This window comes from Stegodyphus dumicola, chromosome 1 (assembly GCF_044657685.1).
Source record: "Stegodyphus dumicola isolate Sdum_Otavi_A_Nest chromosome 1, ASM4465768v1".
NCBI lineage: Eukaryota > Metazoa > Arthropoda > Arachnida > Araneae > Eresidae > Stegodyphus > Stegodyphus dumicola.
In genome coordinates this window covers 176,040,908-176,067,942 of record NC_140768.1, presented here as the reverse complement: position 1 = coordinate 176,067,942, position 27,035 = coordinate 176,040,908, and the positions used below count along the sequence as shown (strand labels likewise).

The 27,035-nt window shown below is 32.4% G+C and overlaps 1 protein-coding gene across 2 annotated transcripts in view; it reads right to left on the bottom strand.

Annotated features, from left to right (window-relative positions):
* Nucleotides 1–27,035, bottom strand: part of LOC118201847 (uncharacterized) — an 82,867-nt gene that overhangs the window by 18,750 nt on the left and 37,082 nt on the right. For both annotated transcript variants that reach the window (XM_035374007.2, XM_035374008.2), the window contains exons 11-16: nt 19,924–20,059; nt 16,907–17,065; nt 16,634–16,806; nt 16,479–16,529; nt 5,553–5,616; nt 266–378 (exon numbers count right to left, since the gene is read on the bottom strand). In XM_035374007.2, the coding sequence (XP_035229898.1) occupies nt 266–378; nt 5,553–5,616; nt 16,479–16,529; nt 16,634–16,806; nt 16,907–17,065; nt 19,924–20,059 (696 nt within the window). The remainder of the gene's footprint in view (nt 1–265; nt 379–5,552; nt 5,617–16,478; nt 16,530–16,633; nt 16,807–16,906; nt 17,066–19,923; nt 20,060–27,035) is intronic.

The window sequence follows — 27,035 nt, the reverse complement described above, 5'->3', positions numbered from 1 at the left end:
TTCAAACTAGTCAACATTATGCTTTGAAATCCTGATCCTAATTCAAAAACTTGATATATTTTCTAAATTTCAAATTACAAAATGTAATTGCTCATTTTCAGCATAAATGTAGGGGGGGGGGGAATTAAGCATCTGCAATTCATATAAACATTACCAGACTAGCAAAGATGTGAAGGAAAAGCAAGATTTTAATGTATATGAAATGAAACATGAGTTTATAAAAAAGACTGCAGTCTGGTAGTTTGGATAAATGTAACTTACTTACCTTGTCCAAAGTAAAGCTTCTCTTATTGCAGTTTTGAAGGGTAAAGCGTGTGTATCCAATTACCCCAAAGCTAGGAGATCTTACAGCATTTGGGCCACCAGGACTGCTGACAGCTGAAAAAGTTCAAGTTAAGTAATCAATTTTTTATTTAATATATATACACTATCTACCAATAAGTATTTGGACACCTGTAATAGAAAAGAAAAACAAATTTTATTAATATTCAGTAGCTGGTAGAACCTCCACAAGTGGCAGTTACAGCCTCAACCTTCTGGGCATGCTATCCATAAGCCTTTGTATGATGGCTATTAGCATTTTCTTCCATTCGGCTTGGAGAAGACATGAAAGTTCCATCACCAATATTGCATGATTGTTGCACCCCTTAACCCTTTCTGGCACGCTACCTTTTAAAGTTGGAATTTCCACACAAAAAAAAGGTAGGCAGTCTAATCAGGCCTAGAGGAGTATACAGGTAAAATTTTATAAAGATAGCACTTACCGTTTTAATTCTGTGGGTGTGCCTGGAGCGGGCTCACTGAATGAATAGAACTTCGAAAAGAGTGCTGAAGCGAGCATTGCTGGAAAGCATGTAATAAAGTAAAAGATTTTGCCTGCAATAAAAAAACACTAGATTCTGAATACCGTAGCAGATTTAGCATTAGCCAGGGTGTGCCATGGGGAGGCCTGCTACTATATATTTACATTTCATATTTACACTTTCGTCTATTTTTTCATGGTGGTACTTTTTGAAGAAAGTGAACATTGCATGTTTTGCACATGTACCTGGATCCGTGTCAGATTCACTACCTGAAGGCAATTGGTATAGTACAGTGCTTCCGAAATGGTCAGCCTTCTCCAATCCATTTGCAAAATAATTATAAATCAGAAAAAATGAACTAGTATTATATCTACAATTAGAAATTCTAAACTATAAAATAAAATTAAATAAACATCTACAACTCAAAACTAACAAAACTTCTTTGAACGAAAGCGAAAGAGAAACAGAGAACTGCTCCAGTGAAAAACCAAACAGCTAACTGACAAAATTACCCCAACAATTTCTTAGTTGATAACCAAAATCTCCCCCCTCAAAAAAGGAGGAAATACAGATGTGGACACACCTTTCTATTGTGAATGAGCCCACTGGAGAGCTGCAGTGAAACAAAAATACAGTTGTTGGTCTGGTCCAAGTGTCTCGGTGATCCCACTCTGGGCACACCTGATGTTCGCTGTTCGATTTTAGGCACGATTTCAAGGTAAAAATTTAAAACTAAAAAAGAATAAAGAGATCAGCATATAGCCAAGAAAATAACATAGAAATTTCTTTAAAAACTAAACAGGGCTAAAATATATGGACTGTTTGTGTTGTGCTGCCATCTAGTATAAATAAAGAAGGTTCAGAGTAACCTATACTAACCTATAAATTCTTTTTCATTCATTTTTTCTGTGTGTACAGAGAAAAATTTTTAGGTGAGCTCAGGCCAGGCACACCATGCTGCAAAGGGTTAATTTGGTAATCCAGCTTGTCATAGAGGTTCTCGACAGCATTTAGGTCAGTACATTCGGTTAACCATATTGTCACCATACTAATCCATGGTGGACCTGGCAACATGACAGCTGGCAATGTCATCCTGAAAGTAATATGGATCCAAACCGTAAAACTGCCACAACATAGGATGCACACTGTCATCCAAAATAGTGCAGCAGGCATTGGTATTGAGTTTAGCGTGAATTTAGACCAAGAGTTCGGTCAATACCAGGAGAAAGGTCCTGAGATCATAATTCCACATCCGCCAACTTTATTGTGGGCACAATGCATTCTGGAAGGAGGCACTCTCCAGGCAGACACCAGACTCAGACCCCAGGGTTCATAGCCACATTTAAGTTACAAAAATAAGCACCTATAAGTACTTTTCAAGCACATTTTAAGGAAAAAATAAGCACCTGTCTAATTACATTATACACAACTGCATAACCTTAAAAGAAAAATTAGACTTGTAATTTAAAATATGAGCAATGCAATATTTATTAAGAGAATGAGCATTACCTCAACAATGGAAAACAATTAACTTTTTTTTTAATTTTAAATGACAGTTCAATTTACAGAATTAGTTTACAATGAGAGGGAAAAAAAACTATGCAGAACTAAACTATATTACAAAATTTAATGATGATATTTCAGTTGAAAATATAGAAAATAAATAATAATAAGCCATATTAATTGTATTCGTTTGGCACCTAATAATAAATACAATTTATTTTTCCACTCATATTAATATTTAAATAATTTAACTTAAATCAAAATTCTGAACATTTTCTAAATTTTCATTGCATAACAGTTTTCCCTTAACATATATCCCAAGCAAAGTAATTTAAGTAAAAAACAGGCACATTTCTGAAATCAGAAGACAGGGAAATTGCTTCATTCAGTCATCCTTTAACAGTAAAAGCTTAACTAACCAGCATACTCGGAAATTCCCGAATTTTCCAGATAGTAACTGGAAAAAGAGGAGTGAGGGAGATTGTAGCCGTTCTTTAGATTTAAATTTAGGCTAAATAAATGATTTTGACATTTCGATATGTGCATCATATAAAAACCAACGGAACTGAGAAATATTCTGCTTAGAAAGCACAGTAAAACTCTTTTAAGTGTTCATAAACAAATCTCAGACTGAACATCAAAATTAATTATCAATGCAAAATACCGCAAACGTTATTGCATAATACGTGCATTACGCAATTGGAATCAACACCTGTCGGTATTCGGAGAAAGAAAAACTAAATAAAGGAAAAGAAAGACTTACTAATCTGGGGTGTTTCTGATTCTAATTTTCAATAGACTGTATTAAATTTCCGGAATAGAATCAATCTTCGCTTGGGTTGGGTAGACAGCAAAACTTTTAGTCCTATTCAATCCAGATTGGACAGTGAAAAAAAAAAAAAAAAAAGCCTGCTGCTTCAATATTAGAGATTTTGCGGAGAAACTCCCAACCTAAGTACTGTATAATGTATTGGCAAAGAAAATGAAATTTTGACTATTCAATTACTTTCCTTTTATTTAAGCCATTCCGAATATTATTCCTTAGAATGCTAATCCGTGTAAAAACACACCCATTTTTGGAAGTTTATCTATACTTCAGCAGTTACTGCAATTATATTATTATAAATATTCATAAATATGCTCATAATATAAGCATAAGGATCATAATAAACATGAATATGAACTGACCACGCGGAACGAGAATGCAAATGTATTAAAATCTTGATAGAAATTCAAACGTATATAGTATTTGGGTGGGACGAAAAGAATACCGAATGTACCGGAATTTTCTACGTTTCCGAAATTCTTTGGCCAATAGAACGATGTGCACGTGTCTTTACTCTTGCGCGCACCATAGGTTACATTAATGCAGAGGAAGGGGGGAAAAGCAATTTTCGGGAGTATGATTCACCATCTGACGTTGCATATAAGGAAAAAAAGTTGTTTATTTAGTTTCAGCTTTGGTACGGGGGAAAAAATGCGCGTTCATTAAAAACAAAGGATTAAAAAAAAAGCACTGAAAGCAAAAAATAAGCACTAAAAACAAAAAAATAAGGGCTTTAAAGAAAAAGTAAGCATCTATAAGGGCCTTTACATTTTATTTTCAAATATAAGGACTTATAAGCACTTGTAAGGACCGCTACGAACCCTGGACCCTGAAAATTTCACCTTTAGTTTGTAATTAAATTTTAAACTTTTAAAATTTTCAGCTATCATCATAAAATTTAGCTGTCTTTCACTATACATATTTGGCTATGTATCATGAGATTAATGACTAACGACAAGTTGTTCTGCTAAATTTTATCTTGCTTCTATCACGCACTGAGACAGTTAAGCCTGAATTGTATTAGTTTAGTTATTTATTATACTTATGTCTATTTCTTGCACGTCTTAAGGCTTATCTGAGCCTGAATAAATAAATTCTCCCATATACTTCCCACATATCTAGCGCCGGCGCTAGATATCGTATCACTTGATGGGTTCTAAATTGTGTTATGAAGCGCCTCCTTTTGTCTTCTCTAAATTCTGCCGCCCGGTGATGGCATACGAGCCCTGGCGCTGGTTTTAGGGAAAGGGGGGGATGTGTAAGGCATTTAAAAAAAAAAAAAAGAGCTGGTGGTGGCTTTGAGGTCCAGATTTTAGATCGTTTCGGATATTGGATGTCCGGATCTCGGAGTTTGTATTTTATACAGTGGGTAATCAGTTAACGAACATAATCTGTTACAAGACTATGTTCACTATCCGAATTGTTCGTTAACTGATCATCGATTTACCATAGATTTTTTTTGCAAAATCGGTTAATTTGTTCTGGAGACCCTAAAAATTAAATTAAAATAAAAGGATGTATAATTTCTTAGTAAGTTTATTAAAAAATAATACATACATATAGTCTTGCATATTAATCAGTCCTTTTCATTTTTTTGTTTATGAGGCGTTAAAGAACATGTCAATTGGAATTTGTCATTCATGACTACATATGGGACGATGAATGAAGGAGGGGGGCGCTCAAAATGAAATCAAAACCAAAACTGATTTCATTTTGAGCGCCTCCCCCCCTCTACTGATGGTCTACTTTACTTTGGCTATAAATATTCTATTGGGAAAAAAAATTTTTTCCCAATATAAAACTTTAAAGTTTAATAGGTAAGCAACATAATTCAAGAGAGATGATTAACAATTTGTTGTCCGAACACAAAAATCTTTCGTGAAAGTGTTCATTCTTTAAAAAAAACCATGTTGTAATTACATGAAAAGAAAAACTTAAATATTATTAAGCAACTGCATAAACTATTCTGATATTTTAATTTTTATATAATATTAAATTCTAGGTAAACCATTAATGCTTTACCTAGAATTTAATATTATATTTATTTATTTATGCTGAATATTTTTTATAATTATAACCAAAGCTACACATTTTAAATTTCCTAGTTTTATATTATTCTAAATGCTTTTTTATGGACTAATTAGAACTGTATAATAAAATAGTCCCAAGATAAGAAATTTTAGTTTTAATTTGCATGAAGTTTTATTGTATCATTTATCTTTTTCTCTATGTAAAATAATAATAAGAAGAAGCAAGTTTTAAAGTGCCTTAATTATATTTGTATGTATATACTTTCAAATGCACTTTTAATGGGAGGAGAGAAGGAAGAAATTCATTTAATAAAATTAGCTATTAAATATACTGTTAAAAACCCAATTATCTAAAATTAACTACTAAAAACACTAATTTTTAATCCGTACCTGGAAGCAGAAGTTTTCCATCAGCTTTCTTTCCTTTGGGAGTAAGGCGTATTTTGCTGTGTTCCTTAAAAAATACAATTTGATTGAAATTAGATTAAATATTATCAACGATGATGAAAATTTCATTTTTAATACACAGTACATAAAGTTACTCACATATTATCGCAACTGCCTTAGCAGAAGTTGCCAGATTATGTGCTAGACTCTGGCAACCATGCTCATGCAAAGATGCCATTTTCAAATGCATTTTCTTCTTTACTCCAAACTCCAACAGATTTTATAGACAAAGCATGATATTTTTTGCCATAAGCTCAATTATAAAACATTATTTGGGCTTATACCAAAAATGTAAGAAACTGCTCTAAAATTTCTGCATGAATACAGTATTGTACTGCAGAACATCAAATCAGTATGCAATGCCGAGTTCATATAATTTTTTTTAAAGCAAAAATGGGTTGCTATGTACATGAGGAGAAGAATAGTGTTAAAAATTAGACAAGCATTTCTTGAAAAATGTGTTTTATATTTTTAAATATATCATATAATCTTTAATGAACAATTAAAATTTATATTTAAAATTTTTAGAGTGTGTTTCCGTTTGGTAATGTTTGTTGACTTACAACAAATATCAACAATTTGGGAATGTTTTTTAAAAAAAATCTGATGTAGACACCACACGACTTCCTTGTACGGCCTATTAAGTTATATATATTTTATTGCTGCACTTCATTTAAACAAAATTTATTTTGGCACTATTCGGTTTCGAGGGCCGTAAAAAATCGCCAAACTATTGTTGATGCCAATGCTGCCGAAAACAATTGCGGCAAGAAAGGAAGTATAATAGTAAATAACTAAGATTGATGTTTCAATTTAGATGAAAGGTTAATTTCATATAATACTTTTTTATTATTATAATTTATATGAAAAAGGCTAAACATGACTGAATGGAAGCATAAGAGTAAATAACTATTTCAGATCATTATTATAGTTTATATAAAAATTGCTAAACATAACTGAATGGATGCCTGCATCGCTATTTCGCTACCGATTTATCGCTAAAGCAAAATTTGATCTCGTTGTTTGTTCAAATGTAATTTTCTATAATGAATGATGCCTTTTCTTAGAAAATATTCTCGGTAAAGTGCAGAATCGCTCACTTATTTGCTTGCTGCTTTTTACAAGGGTAAAAACAATTGGATTTTTGTCAATTTTCTTTTACTTTTTAAGTGAAAATAGGTCGATGTGTACATAGATAAAGTCAAGGGTGTGCGCAGTGCCATTTTTGTGCAATTATAGGATTTCTTTTTAAGTGAAAATAGGTCGATGTGCACATGGATACCGAGTATGTGCAATTCTTAAAAACGCATCATGCAGTGGGTGGTTCTGCACTTTACCCAAAATTCTATTGGCGACTTTTCATCATGGGCAATTCCTAAATTGTTAAATTCACAGGATATCAAAAAAGGATTTAAAATCAAAAAATGATTTAAAAATTAAACTAGTATTTCAATGGCATCTTAAGAAATACAGAACTATATAAGCTTACGCAATGTGAAATCAGCGCATATGCTAGATTTAGCGCGCTGTTAAATGGCCGCGTTTGCTAGATTTGGCGTTTTTGCCCGTACATTTTCGCTGCAATTTTGTTACGGCCCTCAAAACCGAATAGTAGCTTTATTTCCTTGAATTATTCTAACGTAATTAACCAGTCCCTCAAGGCAAGTTAAAAATGACATAAAATATTTTAAATTTTCAAAGTTAATATCCTGGTCAATTTTTGTCATACAGGAATTAAACTTTTCATAATTTTATTTTTTCATAATGAGCATCAAACTCCCAAATATAAGTGTAGGAACCGAGAGATTGCATTAGTCAGATTTTGTTACTTACTGGAAGTACTTAATTTTTTTTTTAATGTCAAAATATGAATATTTTTGTCATTTAAAACACTTTTGTAACTAAAAGCATATAACTACAATCAATGACCGTGAAAATAAAGGCAGGGAAAGGACTTTTAAGCTGGGTAAAGGGTTGGGTTTATATATATGTTTTGGAACTGTCGATTGTAATAAAAAGGAGAGATGCACAACTAGATTTTATAGCAGTCCTATATACAACAATCTCATCATTCTACAGATAATCATTTTTGAGGTAAGCGAGATACATGTATACGTATATAAGTACGGATGTCACCAGAAAATCCTGTTTTAATGTATTATAAATCCATTTGGGTGTGGAGGGATGGGGGAATTCCTTTAAACTATCTTTATGTATAGACATCATTGGGGGATAATTCCAAATGGATATATCCATTAAAATATGATATCCAAAATTTTTTGTTATTATGATACACCCTTTACTTCGTACAAGGAAATAATAAGCTGCAAAATCCCTGAATTTGCACCAGGGAAGAAATTTTTACCTTTTCATCCATAAAAAATTGTCACAGCGTGCTAAGGTGATCGTATTAATATGTCAAGTACCCACATACAAGCCAATTTATGAATAAAACATTTACATTAAAAAATTCTAGGAACTATTTTAGTACTTTTAAAACTGTAAACAGTGAGAATTAATTAATCAACTGTGAATAAATATTAAAAAATAATATACCATATAATTTTTCTCATACAAGTTACAATTATGTATATTTTTCGTAGGTCTGTTATTTAACATTTAAGACATTTTCTCATATATCATGCATAGCTTTTTAATAGTTTAAACTGCTTTACTCAAATTTGGAAATCAGATAAACATATTTAAATCAAAATATGTCTGAAAATCTGATATGTTATACAAAGTGCATCAAGAGAAAAGTTTATTTTCACTGTAGTAAAAACTTAACGTGCTTTTCCCATACTTTCACCCTGTAATTTCATTAATTTTAGAAAAAAATTTCCATGTGACAAAACAATTTGCCTCTATAAAGATGACAACTATGTATATTATATACTATGACAGTCAATTTTGTACATTAGTGTATGTGTAAATGTCTATAAAGTCGTATTTAGTTTCCTAAAATGTTTCTCTTTTCTGTCTAAGAATCAATATAAATGTCAAAATGCCCTAAATTTCACTGAACAGTTCCAAGTCTAATTAAAAGTTCTTATAGTATTAACAGGTTTTAGTACATTTTGGAAACCTTTTGCAATTAATTACTTTCTCAATTCAATGGAAATACAAAATAATCTGAATGGCAAACCATCTAATGCTGTCATTCTAGATAAAACTTCATCAAAACAGTAATTTTTCCCATTAAAAAATCTTTAATTTGCGATATCTTCAGGCTAGTTATACCATTTTTAGGGGAGTTAAAATTTGTCTATGATTCTTTTCATTTTCAATAAATTAATATTACATAGTGCTTTTAATGTGTATGTAGTCTGCTTGTACTTCGTTCAAAAAATTTTAAAATTGTTGAACATAAATAGTGAAACCAAGCCAAAGTACACTACCCAACACTGAAAATGCAACACCAACGAGTGGCCCAAAAGTAATGAAACTCGGAAACAGAGAGACACAGCAATAAACAATACGTGTTCTTTATTTCGAAATGATATATATAATACAGAGCGAGAACAGCACCGACTCAATAGGTTGTAGGACCACCTTGGATCAGGGTTCGTACACATTTCTGCACACGGAAATTAAATACTTTTAAGGACTTTTAAGGACCATTAATGAAAAACATTAAGGACCTATGAACAAATGGGAACTGAATAAATTTAATTAAAAATATTATTCTATGCCTGAATTTCAGTTTTGTAATACCATCCTAAAAATAAAATAGATCCCTAAGTAGTATGCATTATTACTAAACATGAATTAACTAACATAATTATTAATAAGTTTGAGAATAAAATAAACTTCGTGCAGTTTATCAAGTAGCATTAAATATTTTACACTTATAATAGTTGGACATATTTAAAAGAAGCTAAGTGACATTTACGTTTTACTAATAGTTAGCTTTATGCTGTTTTTTATTATTATTATTATTATTATTATTATTATTTTATTTTTATGTCTCATTTTGTCACACACTTGGTCAGTCTAGAGGTTTAGCAAATAGTAGGGAGATTTTATGTCAAACGGCATAGGTTAAAATGAGAAGTGAGATCATAATCAGCATGATTCATAACAAAAGACTGAATGTTGTCCCTCTGCTGCTTGTCTATAGAGAGACCTGCTGATTGGAACAAACCTGAAATGCCCGATGCAGGCACAGTTGGCAAGTGTTGAAAGTTAATCAAGCTCTGCTTAATGCAGTTAATGTCATAGCTTTGTGTAGAGTTCCAGTGGTTGTAACCCAGTTAATATACTTTAAGGTTCCACAACAAGACATTAAAGCACCAGAGGTGATAAGTTGTTTTATATATATTATAAGTCTCAGTAGATTCAAAGAATAAGTTTTACTTGATGGGTGTTGGATGATGGTTCTCCACACAAAGGATTTGGCGATTGGATCCCCTAAAAACTCCAGTCGCCCTTTAAAAGGGGGAGTATATAAGGTATTTCTCCCACTTTCTTGGCGACTCTTCGTGGTGTAGTGGTTTGCACACTGGTAGCAGTATTCCAGAGGTCAGCAGTTCGATTCCCAGCGAAGCGTTGTTAATTGTTTAATCTTTCCTGCTTTCAAAAATACCTAATGTCTCTACAAGTCTTCCCAAGCATTTTAGCTAGTTTATATTGATTTCCTTCTCTTTAATTATCGATCTTTTCTGACAATAATTAGAAATTTGTCTCAATATGCAAACCAATGTTCTCGCTAGTTTTCTGTGTGCTTTATCTCCTACCTTGTCAACCTCTCCACGATGTACCTATGAGGGTTTACTTGATCTTGTAAAAGTTAAATAGTCCCCCCCCCGATAGACGTGAGGCAAATTATCACTGTATCTGAAAGTAACTACAATATCAGACAAAGAACTTAGAACATAAAGGCATGTTCTGATGCTAACAAAGTCAATTACAGCTGATGGTGACGTAATTAAACAAGAACAGTCAAATTCTAACTAAAAATGTGGACTAGTGGTCAAAGAAAATACAATTTAATTTTAATTTAATCTAGCTCAGTAACTCTATCATATGAGGAAACAAAAATGGGAAGTTATAGTAAAGGCTGAAATGATAAACAATCGGGTAATTTACATAATAACTGCACATATCTTTGAAGAATAATTTTCTTTATGTATTCAGTTTCTTTCTTCGGCGTGTTTCCTTTTAATTTTAGAATTTTTGGATTTAATTAAGGATTTCTGTTATTCTAAAAAACACTAAATGCATTTACATTGTACAGAAAAAGCAGCTAATTTTATTTCTTTAGTAATATGAACATTCAGAAAAAATATGAAATATATATGGTAAAGACCGGTTACAGAGCTGATGTGGCAGAATTTTTAGAATTTAGTGACACACAGAGCAACAAAATCTAGAAATGGCAAAACTTTTAGAATTTAGAGCAGGCATTGGAAGCAGAATTTAGATGGGCACTAGGCAACAGAATACACAGAGATTGCATCAGGTGGGAAAATGCATAGCACCAGCTCTGTGTACGATGCATTTAGACATATTAGATGAATCTTTTAAATTGTAAGTTTTCAATTTCTTTATTAATAAAAAAATCTCTTTCTGTAATTCCTGCCCAAGTGATAAGATTAGAAGCATTTTTGCTATTTTCCATGCTTTTGTCTCGTGAAAAGCAGAGAAAATAAAGGGAAGATAAACATGTTAAAAAAAAAAAAAAGATTCTAGTATCAGGAGTAAAACATTCAAATATTATGTTTCCATTGTTCTTCCAGACGTTCTCCAAAAAGTAAGAAATTCCTCGCAAACTTTCTGTAAAATGCATCCATTACGTGTTGATATGTTGATACCATGGAGACATTTTTCATTTTGTCACATATTTCTCGAATCTTCTAGAATCGTGGGTCTATAAATCTTGCCTTGAAATCCTTCTAAACTTTCCATGCTGCAATGTCAAAAATACTAAAGAAAAATTATCCCAACCAATTCTGTAACAGCAAAAAGCCAAAATTATTTTGAAAAAAAAGGAAGGAAAAAGTGTAAAATTTATTTTATAGAGAAAACTGATGCATATTCTGAGAATTTTGAATAATCTGAGACAATTGCATGAAAAAAACGCTTACTGTGAAAAAATTAAAAACAAGACATTTTAATTAATTACATAGCTAATTTTGCTTTTACTAAGAATAATTGCATAATAAGTTGCCAAAATGAAACTTCATAATATGACAGCGAAAAATAAAAATGTTTTATTTTAATGTTATTTTTTAAATATGATTCTAATACATTACCATTATTTCAATGAAATTTATCAATGTGATGATGTTTTAAAAACATCGCCGAAAAATTCTCACATCTCGGAATTAAAAATTTTCTATAGAAACTGATCTTAAAATCGCCAAAATGTTGACAAGTTGTCAAATTTAGAACCATTTAATAAAAGAATTCACAATCCAAAAGCGAAAAGTTGTTTAAGAGCTCTTTATTAGAAAAAATGAATTTCGAAATGCTTATGTTTCCCTTCTTGCTTAGAAACTTGAGTATCCCATCATTTATATTAGAAATAGAAACAAATTATAGCCCATGAACCCATTCAAAAGATAACCATATACGTCAGGGAATTGCCAAAAATATTCCTCCAAAATGGCAGTCGTAAAGACAGAGAGAAATTTCAGATGATTAAAATTAAGGACCTTCTACTGATTTTGGCCAAAATTAAGGACTTTTAAGGACCAAAAATCGATTCCAAAAATCTAAGGACTTTTAAGGACTCTTAAGGACCGTACGAACCTTGTGGATGGCAATACACGAAGCAACACACCTAGGTACAGAGTCAATGAGACTATGGATGTTGTCCCAAGAAATGGCTCCTTATTCCCTATTAACCATTTGCCACAGTTCGTTTTCTGAATGTGGCAATGACATTGTCTGCAAATGGCATCTAATCACATCCCAAATGTTTTCAATTAGCGAGAGATCAGGAATGAATGGTGGCCAAGGAAGCATCTGTACACCTTGCAGAGCAGGTTGCCTGCAGAGCAGTGTTGCAGTTGCTTGCAGAGCAGTGTGTGGTCAGGCATTATAAAGGGCATTGGACACTCCCTGAAGGAAGGGGAGTGTCACTGGCTCCAGCACATCATCTACATATCGTTAGGCCACTATAGTGCCCTGAATATGAACTAGAGGTGACTTGGAATTGTACGCAACTGCATCCCAAACCATGATGCAATGCTGTCGCGAGGTAGGGCATTCCACAAATACTACCAGATTGGACGTTTCAACATCGATGCCACACTCGAATGCGGTGACTATCACTGGAGAAACAGAAGCGTGATTCATCTGAGAACACGACACTGTGTCATTCCGTTGTTCACATCAGGGGGACTTTCATTCCATTGTCCAGAGACCATTTCAGATGCTGGCGTCTATGATGTGGGATCAGGAACAGTCTTCTGAACAGACCCCACAAGTGCAGGCCACTATCCAACAATCAACGGTAAATGGCTTTGGTCGATATAAGAACATCCAGGGTGTCTTGAACACGGTGCAGTGGAGGTAGAAGTGGCTTGTGAGTGCGCCCACCGCTTGTTGGCAGATGCAATGATCCACACGTGCTGATGTCATTCTGGCTGCTACGGCATCCCTCCAACTTGCCACTTTTTCTTGTTCCAACAACCCTTGCCACCGCGTCCAGGTGTGTGCCAGCTGAGATTAGCCGTAAGAACCAAACTGCCTTTCTCAGTTCGATCACCATGCCCCTCGTAAAATTGTCTGTCTGCTGGAACTGGCTCCATTGATGATGGCCTGGCATTCTCTGCTATTATACACATCCTCCGAGACAAGAACAATTTTCTACAATGATTTCTCTAGCAACAGCATGAAAGTTGAACATTCTTCAAGTTCCTTCCTTATATCTTTATCAAAGGGAGAGCTGCACATTTCTTATCATTCACATAACTTGGTGATGTGTGTCTATCCTGAAATTTGCATAATTTCAAGGCCACTCCTTCTTGGTGTTGCATTTTCAATGTTGGGTAGTGTTTTTTTTTTTTTTTTCTTTTCTTTGAGAACATACAGACTCCCCGTTCACCACAATGTACAACACGGGGCTTACAGATGTAAGTTAACTAGAACATTAAAGGTTACATGTATAAATAAACATTAAAAATTACATGCATAAATAAAGCGAACAAAAGCAGAGAACAGCAGTCTGGACTTCACGAAAACAGATAAGTTCACTGGCCAAGTCACTCCAAACATTTTCAAATCGTTCTGTAAGCATAATCTAGGGCCATCAAATGTAGGGCACGAGAAAATCAAATGTTCCACATCCTGAGGAACTCTTTTTGAACATTCACATAAATTGTTTGATCGTAGATTAAAACGAAACAGATAACTTGCAAATTTACCGTGACCAGATAAAAACTGAGACACTTTAAAATTTAACGAGAGGAAAGACTCGGAATTCAGTCTATGGTAAATAGAAGGAAGGAACTTTTTGGTGACTTCAGTATTACAAGATGAAATGTATTCTTCATTCCACATAGCTAAAAGCTTTTTATAATGAAAGAACTTCCAATAACTCTTTGGAATGCTAATGTTGATATCAATGGGTAAATTTAAGGCATCTTTAGCTAAGAAATCAGCTCTTTCATTTCCGTAGAAACCATGATGAGCACGCACATAAGCAAAGCAGATATCAATACCTCTAATTCTAAGCGAACTAACAGTTACTAGAGTTTCAATAACTAATTTATCGCAGCTGGTAATACTGTTCAAAAGTTGAAGAGAAGAAAGAGAATCAGAACAAATAAGGTACTTTGAGGATGTTGTCCCATGATCCTGGATCCATTTGACGGCAAGATAAATGCACAGAAGTTCTGCTTGAAAAACTGTACATTCATTCCGTATACGGTGTCTAAGAAAACAAATCTCGGAATGGCCTTCAAAAAGAACAAATGCAAGGCCAACCTTGTTGTTCATCTTGCTGCCATCTGTAAAGAAAACCATATGAAAACTTATTTCAGCAGTCTCTTTATAATTGCTGAAATTTATGGGTTCTAAAGAAGCGGGATGAGGAAGATCAGTGAAGGGGACAATTCCATTAATACAGTCTTCCTAATGAGTTGCCAATGACTCAAAAATATTATTCTTATATGCAATTTCAAAATCAATAGGCGGAACTCCTGCAAGAACAAAAGTAGCTTCATAGCTTAAATTTCTATAACCACTAATAATACAAAGAAGAATTCTCCGTTGAATCTTTCTTAAATTTCTTTTGTTAACCTTCTTGGCAAGAACATGTCCCCAAGCACGACAGCCGTACGAAATGAAAGGTACAATACACTGCTTATACATAAGTTTCTTAACATCGTAGCTTACTCCAAAAGTATTATTAGCAATTCGGTGAAAGCCATTAATAATTTTTTCACATTTAGCAGAAAGGAATTCAGTGTGCTTTCTCCATGTTAATTTTTGGTCAAGAATGACACCAAGATATTTAACATTTTCTACAAATTCCAACGGAGAATTATCGAGCATCAAAGAAGCAATATTTTGTTCATCAAACGTACTGGGAACAAGCATAACTTTACTTTTTGAAGGATTGAAAGTGAGTTTATGAAAAATCGCCCAACTGGAGACAAAATCTAGAACTTCTTGTGCTCTCAAAAGAATGTTATTCAAAATCCTTCCTTGGAAAATTAATAGTAAGTTGATTTGGGAGGCCCCCACGCCTGTTATAGGCAAAAACAAGCAGGCAGTTAATAATGTGATTAGGGCAGAATGCTTCATACTCATTCATATGCTGTCAAAGGATCTCGACATAAGCTTTGATAGTGTGCAATGCACTGTTTGGCAGAAGTTAGGCTACATAAGGTCTGCAGCCCTGGGCATTGGATTCTGAAAGAAAATCAAACCAGATGGCTATTTCCCTGAAGCACCTGATATGTTTTAATGTTGAAGGCAAGAAGTTCCTTGAATGCATTGTTGCAGGCAATGAAAGATGTTGTTACTGTTGGGAATCTGAGCCAAAAGTGTTGAATACACAAGGGTATTATTCTTCATCACCTCATCCCAAGAAGTTCTACAGCCAGTCACCTGCTAGAAGAGTGATGCTTACATTGTCCTTTGATTTCCAGGGCCCGTTGCTTATTGATTTCAAGGATCTAAATGTAACCATCACTGGAAAGTTATACTGTGAAACGTCAGAGGGATTACAACATGAAATTAAGATGAAAAGTCTGGGAAAACTGTGGAATGGGGTGATTCTATTTCATACATATCGCAAATGTTGTAACGTGGAAGTTTTATGTACTTAAGTAGAAGATACTCAAGCATCTACCTTACAGTTCTTGTCTCTATGCGATTTTTCTGTCCTCGGTTCCTTAAAAAAGTCCTTGACAGGTTGATGGTTTCGGTTGGATGGAGAAGCGTAGCAGGCAATTTTGGACTTCTTCATGCAGCAGAAAAAGAAGTTTTGCCTAACAGGTATATTCAACCTGGGAAACAACGGGATTGCCTAAATGCTCAAGGTGATTTTGCACGACTGGTATTCCATATGTGAACTGTATAGTCTTCGAACAGGTTTTTTTTTTTTTTTTTTTTTTTTTTTTTTTTTTTTTTTTTTTTTTAAATCCTCATTTATATATATATGATATTTGAATACAATTCTTTATTGGTTTTCCCATTAACAGATTTTTTTGAGTTAGGGATAGACAGTTACAGTATATTTTTTTGTAACGGTTTATTTCTGGTTTCAAATTTAAATCCATAACATTTATTAATTTATCAGAACTTTTCAGTAATTGAAAATAATTCATACTATTTTACTGCTATCATCATATAAAACTAAAATAATGACATTATTATTAATAATAATGTAATAATATACTATTAGCAACTTACTCGTTTAATGTGATATTTTTTCTCATGAGGTAAGACTTCTTTCTTGGTTTGCTATATATAATAGAAAATGTAATTTAAAATGAGTTAATTGATACAGTTGGTTCATTTTAAACAGAAGTTATTTAATTAGAGAATTAACATAAATCAAAACATACCAATCCATAAACTTCAAATACAACTGAAAAATCAGGAGGTAAACCTTGAAGCTTGATGTGATTAGTAAAACATAAAGCCCCATCAGTAACTTTATCGTTTGTGGAAACCATTTGAGTGACTATAACTTGTGCTCCATGCCTTATCAGACACAAGAAATAATGCACTGCATCATCTAGAAAAACAAAATATAATATTCAGAAACAAAAATTCATATTTATTAGCAATGTATAAAATTTTTTTTTGCAGTAAAAGTGAATATCTTGAAAGCATACTTAATTTTCCTTCAAGCTTAGCAGCCATGAATTCACGTTTCAAAGGTAACTGCATATCACTAATTGTTAAAGTTCCTGTTCCATCAGAAATATTCTCTCCTTGGGCTCCATGCATTTTCAGACGTTGTATTTCGTTCAAACAAGCTTGACGCTTTTGAGCTTAAAAAAAGACATTCATAAACTCAGTTTTACTCTAAAAAATCAAAACAGGTACATATAAAAGATGTATTTCTTTATCTTTTTGAAACAAAAATGCTAATAATAATACTGCAGATCAAAACAAAATTAATAACACGAATAAACAATCTAGATTTTTTTCAACTCTTATTTATGCATTATGAAATTTGCATTCCACAAGAAATAGAAGATAGAATATTTGATAAATAATAATCAGAAGACAAACACCCAAACATTTACATCAAAGTTTTAGGTAATTTGCATATGAACCAGACTAAAATTTCAGCACTGCAGTTAAAAAGAAATAATACAACTAAAATATGTTGTAGAAAAAGATCACTTAAAAAGGATACTTGGTAAAATTTTTAAAAACAAGTGTTGTAAAAAAAAGTACAACCAATACTGGAAATTAAGTTTTGTATTTCCCAATATATAGTTTTCATGGTGTTTCTTTGAACAGAACAAATTTACATAATTTTGTTTTATATTGACAGTTAAAATGAAGTTCTTCAGCATAATCCTAATTCTTTGAACTATTATGTTGCAATACCATGTTATTTACGAAGTATTTTACAAAAATTTTACAAAAGTATTTTAGAAACATAAATTTTATGTTTATTTGGCTAATTCATTTTGTAATTTTTCTTACAGAAAGACAAAAGGTTAATTAAAGAAGAAGACATGTGTAGGAGAAAAAAAAAAAAAAAAAAAAAAAAAAAAAGCTTTTATTTACCAAAGAAATTTTACATACAATGAAAATAAAATTAATAATTAATGTTTATATTATGTTGATACATTTGGTAATATACCTTTATTGATGTAAAAGAAAATTAAATACAAATGTTAACTAATCAAACACTGGTTGCTTCATAAAAAGTTCTATAAATGTCGGCAGTAGATTAAGAGAATTCAGCTCAAATAAAATTCAGTAATAATGTTGCATGCGTACAGGTTCGTTATGAAATGAATGCACAAGTCCGATGAAAATTTATCATTATCACAACAAATATGCTTGAATTTCCTCAGATATTCGTGCAGTATTACAATATCTCACAGTAGTTATCTTTTAACTACTCAAACGTCCAAGAGAACTTAATTCAAAAGAGCTAGAGAAAGCTAATCTGCAAATCTGCTACAGTCAACAAGAGCAGTTTTCTAAACAAACTCTTAAAACAACAACATCTGAGAGTTTTTCATGCCGCTTATATAAGCTTTTTAAATGCATGAGAATTTTCTAGCACTTTCTCGAAATCAAAAAGATATTTATTTATTAAATGTTAAATGCATGTGCTCTTGTATTTTTAATTTTCGGGCTTAGCTTTCCTTTAATATTCATCACATGCTGCACTGCACGGGGAATAAAACAATTTAATTTATAATTCAACATTAGCTATTTAAATACCAAATCCGTAACAATAAGAATTGGTACTTGCATTCGAACTCAATTACGCCTGAACAATCTGGCGATTTTTTACAGATAAAAAGGTGAAAACTAACTTATTGGGTGCAAGTTGGTGATTTTTGTGACTTTTTTTTTTAAAGACTTGTAAATTACAACATTTATTGCAAGTTGGTAAACATTACCAATATATTAAAAGAAAAATTTTAGTTATTAAATAAGGATAATATGATACATCGACTCTAGATGCAGAGTTGAGATTCTCTAAACACCTCGAACATGTTTCAGTAAAGGCAGTGAAAAAGCTAAACATCCTTAAAAGACTTTGTGGTGCCTCTTGGGGATCAAGACCAAAAACCCTCAAGAATACTTACACTTCCATCATCAGGCCTGTTCTAGAATATGCAGCACCCATATGGGCATCAGCAAGGCCTGTTAAAGGAAAGATCGATGCTGTTCAATATAGGGCCTCTAAAATCAACTCTGGAGTTGTTTCATCAACGAATAGCATCAAAATTGAAAAGGAATGCGGCCTTGCTCCCTTGGAGAGCAGAAGAAAATTAATAACAATTAAATTAACAAGATGCTAAGAAAAAATAAAAAAAAAACACTTGTGAAATCCTTCAGTAATTTTTTGCACTTTTTTCTCCCTGAGTGCACATTGATTTATTTTCATTGAAAGAACCTTAGAGAATTGTGCAAATTAGGCATTTGGTTATCTACCAAATGCATCTCACTATTGTTCCCTTTAGCGATTTTGCTGCAAAATGCTTTATTCTTAAAGAAATTTTACCACAGTTTCTCCCATTGCTGGCAATTCCACAAGTGCATATTTTAAAACTGAGTTTAAGGCGAACATCTTGAATTGTCTATAAAAACCATTGGAACTTGGAATTAAACAAAAAGAGTATTAATGGAAATGGCTTTTGGTAAATATTGTTATATGCATGGTTGCACAAGGAATATGTTATATGCATGGTTGCTGACAGAGTTTGGAACATTCTGAAAATTTGAAGACTTCTACTAATATGTTTATAACTGATAGTAAAAAGGCTAAAATTAACCCTTTGACTTCTACCTGCTCTAAGATGAAGTGCTTTGCAGAATGACTGATCAAATAAACAGTATTTCACTTTTTTTGTTACTAAGCAATAAAAGAGGTATGAAGTTTTTGTGAGTGTGGAACATGCATGAAAGAAAAAAATTTCCGAAGCACCAATAAACAGCCAAAGCCTTCGCTGAGTGTGCACTTGTGTCCATAATCTACACCAATGGTTGCACTTGATGCACATGTGCACCCATAGGCCACATGATGGATTTTATTGGATGCATATATGCACCCATAGCAGTTAAATAGTTAAAGATCATATGATGAGATGAAAACCAGGAGAGTTGGCAGCTATGAAATACACTAGAAAAGAGAATTGTTAGATAAACTTACTTGCAATTAACAAAAGCCTTTCACCTTCTACTTGCTCAACAGAGCCAGAAAACTCAGCTGTGGCATGACAAAGGTTGAGAGCCTGGCTGGTCTGACTAATTACTGTTTGCTGTCGAAGGATTTCTTCTTGCAGTGCCTTAAAAAGAAATAATCTCTTTCAAGACCATATACACTTTTATTTAAAAAAGCAAATTAGATAAATTTAATTCAAACACAAAGAAAAAGAAAATACAGTACATACAAAAAAATGAAAGCTTAGCCCACTTTAGTAAACAGACAAAAGTGTATTATTTATGATGATTTTTATGTTATAGCACTTTTTAGGGTTTCAATTTTAATGTACATGTTGAAATATATGATGTTATGATGAAAATCTTCCGAATGCTTTCCCCCCTTTAAGAAATCACCTATTTGCACTAAAGATTCTTGTGTGTAGTTTAATGGATTCTCAGAGGGGTGCATCTATGTCACAAACGGAAGGGAAGTGTAGGGATTAGTGACCAGACTTCAAGATGCTTTTCGTCACTGAGGAAAAATTTCATATTACAAATGTTCCGAATTGAGACTAAAACCTCAATGAAAAATTAAAGTTCAGAAGAAATTTCAATTTTACATAATTGTTAAAAATCTGCTTGATAACATACTATTTAAGGAGGAAACTTTCAGCAAATTAGAATATAACTGGTTTAATTAGAAATAATTTCATTTTATTGTAGATTGTTAGTACTGCCATGTCCAACTACATAAGTGCTACTAATTAAAATTCAGTTCTTTTCCAAAATTAATGCATAATAAAACAGACGCTCAAAAACTGTTTTTTTTAGAATATTTTAGTTTTAAAAATTTTGAGAGGGGGGAGGGAAGATTATTTAATTTAATCCTGTACTGTTTTATACTGTTTATTGAAAATTAGTAAGTGATATATTTCAAGTATTAATAATAGAATGAATTTAAGTCATTAAAAATGTCAAATTATTTAGTATGCAAGCCCATAATTCAAAATGTAAATTCCATTTGTCTTTTTTTCCCATTTGTCTAAAACTAAATTCCCAGCCTCACTAAGGGAACGTGTTCACTCGGGTATCAAAATTTACATAATTTCTTAGTGCAAAGCCTCCATGAATGAGTTTTTCAAATTTAAGGGAAAATTGGTTGTTATGCATAGTGTCTGCAAAAACTGTGGAACAAAAGTTGCATGATAATTAGTTATTGCCTTCAATACTGTATTATGTTATTCTATATTATGCTAAATAATTTAGCACATTAAGAGAAATTTCCAGATAATTTCAAGTGCCTGGTCAGCAAAATTCTCTCCTATTTGAAATTGTCGTCACTTGTGAATTTTTCTATTTCCTCTATTGTTTAAACCAGTTTGTTTCAACTCCAGACTGTCTTTGTAGCAACTTTCACATCAACCATGGCGACATATTTTATATGGTGGAATCTAAATTGTACGATATATTAGCGAGTATCTTCACTTACAGTTACTCAAAAAATCTTCATTGTCAGGTCATGCGATATCTATACTGACACAGTTGAATTACCTGTTTTTCTCTTTTTTTTTTTAATTGAAAATTTGGCAGCTATTCATTGGTTTCATTAGCACCTCATTAACACCATTAACTTATGCTATCGTATTGAACTATTTCATAACTGAGTGCCCAAGGTATGCCCCCAGGAATTTGTCCTTGAACGTAGTTGCTGAAATATATGTCTAATGAATGACAAAGGCATTCAATCACTTAAAAGGTCAAGGTTCAGAAATTCAGATGGGGAACATAAGTTGTCTTATTATAAATAATGATTCTCAAATAATGATTTGTACATTATTTGAGAGCTTTTACATCCTGTTTGTATTCTCGGAGCTCAACGGACAGTGAAATTTCACAAATGCTACTCTAATCCATTCTGAACATCTTACTTCAAAATTATTTGACCGTGAAATCGAGACATACGGAGGTACCTTTTAAAATAACAGTACATCTGGAATCTAATAGCTAGGGATGACCTTTCAAAATGATTGACTAGTTTTAGTGTATTTACGATTTCCAGGTTTCAGACTGAAATTGTTAAACTACTGTTGTTTCTTTGACACAAAATTTATATTTATGTTCTTGTGATTTATTTGAATAACAGTACCATCACAGTAAACTTCCGTGTATTAAGGTCACTTCAGCATAAACAGTGGAAATAAAGACAGACAGAACTGTTAAGAACGAACTGATAAGAATGTAAGAAAAACTGCTTCTACATGTATACAAGTACGTGGGAATTTATATTTATTTATGGAAATGTATATCTACATATCCATATAGTATATATGTTTGCACTGATATAATATGGTATAAGTGCAGATATGCACATAAAGCGGAAAGCATGCAAACCCTTAAATGGGAATAACATATATACAGACATGTACATGTACACACACAGGCACACATATGCATTTATATATATGTGTTTGCATGTGAATTTATGCATACGTGTATTAAATATACAGATATATGTATGTGTATATATTTCATCATCAAGCTCTTGAAGAAGTTTTCGTATTTCTTCTTCAGTCAGACCTTGTTTCCTTTTCGGCATATTGCTAGAAAAATGTAAAAAAAATTCCTAAAAAACTTACGAAAATATGCAATATTCTAAAGCAACGCAAGGCTCTGTTTACAATTTGCAAACGCAGTTATCGCGAATTCTGTAGCTATGTAGCTACAATAACTAAAAGGGAAAACTTGGGAAAAACCAGATTCTTAACACAAAGGCCTTTGAAAGAGATAAGTGGTTAAAACCCTAGGAACATCAAATTCAACATTTCACCCCACTCTTTCAGCCTGAAAAATGGGGGAAAAAAAGACATGGCCACTAAAATGGACAACCCCATCATTTCAAACAGAGGACTCTATGGCCACTGTAATGGCCTCCCGTCTTCAAAAAGTTAAAGAGAAAGCAATAGCACAAACGAAGCAACTTAAACAACTTACATTGAAAGAAATGTTTAATAAAGTAAACAAATAAAAATTTAAGCTTTTTTTTCGTAAATTTTGATACCCTTTAGATCATAATTGCTCTTTATTTCATAAATTATGGTTTCACATTTTTAATTTTATAATTTCTGCATGCCATCTTACCAGATTTAAATTTATGATCTATAATCCAGAAAAACCCCTAACCGGAAACGCCGAAGTCCCGACGAGTCCGGATTAAAGACATTGTACTGTATTAGAGAAAATTATATTTCATAATTGAAGAAGGAATGGTAGTTGCTTTAGATACAGTAACTTAAAATAATGCAAGATCAGAATAATAGTTTTAGACATGGAATTTTAACAGCAAGGCAAATGTTATAAGGATGTTTTAAATTTCAATTTCTTTTTACTGTTCTTTTTTAATTTTATTCTTAGCCCCCACTTTTTTGCTTCAATTAACATAAAATTTGTGAGAAATTTAATTATAGCAAGAGCTATGTAGATAAGCAATGTACTAAAAATTTGTTTTTGGCCCACCTGCGACCAAGCAGTAAAGTCGACGTACAGTGATAGTTTGGTCCAAGGCTCAAGTCCCATGAATGGGCATTTTTGTGTTTTTCCTCACTTGTAATGTGTATAGGAGCCAATTTCCCTTAGAAAGTCCTCCATGAAGGCATCCCTCCCCTTTGGAAGACAGCCCTCAAATGCTTTATCGTAATTAAATAAACCACTTTTTTTAAACTGAAAATGAGCAGAATTAAAATCAATGAATATAACAAAACACACTCACCATCTCTATTTTAATGTGATATGGCTAATTTTAACTAATAATACAATAATAATTTTTCTACCTGTAATACTTTAACATTTAAGAAAGTACTTGAACAAACATATAGCTGAACATACAGTCTCTTAAAGTGTATTAATTTTCATAGTTAATAAAAATTTTACATTTTATATTTAAAAAAAGAGTCAATTAAAAAGTTATATACTTTATCTATTCCTCTTGCCTCACCATGCATTTAGAAAGTATTATTTAAGTCATCTTTTGCTATTTAGTGGACAAGTGAGGATGTTGGATGAGTGGGTGAAAAGAAATATCTTGCCACTAAATTATGTTTAACTACTAAAGAGTAATGTATCTTAATTATTATGAAGTACATTACTTAAATAGTGTTTATCACGCTATTTGTTTTCCCATTCTACAGTTCTATAAATAGTTCTTCAATTATAAAAGAAATAGGATACTTAAATATTTTTTAGATAATTATTTGGTACTGTTCTGTTATTTGAACCAGAATCGTTGACAAATGTTTTACAAAACTCACCAAGAGATTGGTACATATGATGCCGCCAATGTTTACTGCAAACATTGTTACAATGTTAAATTTTAAAGAAAAAGTAAAAGAATGTCTTTTTAAAATTGAGAACGAGAATGCAAATTCCAAAAATTGTAATGGTCACTTGTGTTTTTATTATTATAGTATTTACCATGGATTTGAAAATTTGGACTTGCTTAATGATGAAATATCTTTCATACAATTTCTTCAGGAACGGGGAATTATTCAGTATGAAAAAAAGTGCATGAAGAACTGTAAAATGAACTTTTTTCTGCTTTCTTTGGCAAGTTGTTTAATTTACACTAATGTTTAATTTCTAATTTTAGGAATATCTGTTGTTCCCCCCCCCCTTGGATTTTTCTTCAAACAATCAAAATTGTTGCCAAAAAATGTGATTTAGCACCGATAATGGATAAATACGCTGCCACACAGTCATAAGATCTTTGTTTAAGTTTTATAAAACCCCAGTCAATAAGTCAGCTTAGTTTTTGTAAAGATGTTTATGAAGAGGACCAAGTTAATTATTTTTCTTTGCATTTAAAAAATACTTTTTTTTTTTATTAAAAATTTGATATCTGCCTTGTCATAAAAAATTGTGACCTGCCTTTTACAAAATAGCAAGCACTGGACTGTTTTCAAAGTTATAGGATTAGTTATACTAGTTTGTATACATTGAAGAACTTTGGATAGGCAAAATTATGCAATAAATAAATAACCACCATGCAAAGATATGGCACTCCTCATATTTGTATTTAAATGAATTTATGAGGTGCTAAGTTCACAAAGATTACAATTTTATTGCTATTTTAAATGACATTAGGGATTTTTTTGTCCCCTGGAATGATTAGCATAAGTTCTAATGAATTTGATTGTCTAATAATTGCAAAGCAAGAGCTCATAATCATGTAAGATTTTTATATGCTAAAGCCTTAACTTGTATCTGTAGATCATCATATTAAATCAAGAGTAATCAGTTCCTCCCAATTTTTACTGGAACAAAAGGCCCGAGTTTTAGTGAGATTCCTCACAACTTTCACAGTCAATAGGAAAAATATATATGTAATGAAAATAAAAATTCACAGGCAAAGATAGGAAAGAGGACATATATTTTGATGGATAGTTTCAGTAGTTAGATGGATAGCTTCAGTCTTGATATTGCCCAGTCATCGGAATATTAATTACAGAATGTTGTTTTGGATAAGCATGCTGACTAAAATTAATGATTAATAGAAGAGTTATGAAATTTTTTTGGCTCACTTTGTTAAAATTATTAAACAAAATTCTTTAATCAATAGGGAAACTGTTAACTAGTCACCTGTGGGTCCCAAATTCTGCATAGAGTACGGATAAATTGGACAATAAAATGACACTTAACAAAAAGTTACAAAACTTCATTGCAGAATGTAATGTCTGACCAAAAATTTAAAGATTTTTAATGAATGCAAATTTACCAAGATAGACAGTAGCAGACTGAGACTAACAGTGATAATGTAAACAGAAAGATTTTATTAAAGCTTAACAGTTTAAACATTTAGTACACACTTAAATAAGTTTTTCAATAATTTAAACTTTTAATATTAATTTGTGACATATGGTTGTGATATAATTCTTGGAGATAAACAAGCCAGCTGCAATTAATGGTACACAGTAAATCCCATAATGCCAACAGTTAATACTCTAGGACAAGAGCAAGCAAAAAATTCATAACTGACATCATAAAGATCCAAATCACATTGCCGACTAGAACAATACCAAAACATTTTGAAAATTTTATATGCTTTCAGGAATTACTTCAAAAACTGGTATAATTGTGCAACATATTGCTCTAGAAGTTCTTTCAAGAAGTTTTTAGACTAAAAGAATTGAGAAAAAAAAATTTTTTTTTAAACGACTGAGGAAAGGATATTTTCCTGTTTCATAAACAGTCATAATAAACACAGAATTTTTTACAATTATGTGTATTTTAATGTAACTGCTTTTATAAACATTCTAATTTTCCATAAAGTTAATATACATACAGTGGATGGACAAAAATATGGAAACACCTTGTGAAATGCATGTTTGAAAATAAAGATTGATTTTAATGAAATATGTAGGTGGCGCTGGCGTTTTTGACTACTGACGCCACCTATACAACTTCGTAAATGTGCTATACAGTTCAGTTGTCGGAGTACTGTTATGTGAGGTTGTCACTGCATTATGTCAGAGTTAACAGACTTCGAACGTGGGCAAATTGTTGGAGCACGTATGGTAGGTGCTTCCGTAAGCAAGGTAGCCGAGGTGTTTAGTTTTTCAAGAGGTACTGTATCGAAGATTTATTCCGCATATTTGAAAAGTGGAAAAACATCATCTGCTAAATCACAGCGCAGACTAAAGTGTGTCCTGAGTGATCGTGACAGACGATCATTAAGGGCAATTGTGACGAAAAATAAGACCACAGCTGCAAAAGTTACTGCTGAAATGAATGTTGTGTTACCGAACCCTGTGAGTACCAAAACAATTAGAAGGGAGCTTCATAAACAGGGAATTGCTGGCCGTGCTGCAATTGAGAAGCCACTCATCAGTGATGCTAATGCTCTTAACAGGAAAAGGTGGTGTTTAAGTCATAAAGCCTGGACTATAGAGCAGTGGAAGCGAGTAATATGGTCTGACGAGTCTTCTTTCACATTGTTTCCCACTTCTGGCCGAGTTTACGTCTGGAGAACGCCATCTCAAGATCATAATACAGACTGCTTGTTGCCAAGAGTGAAACAGGACGGGGGATCTGTTATGATTTGGGCAGCCACATCGTGGTTCTCTGCTA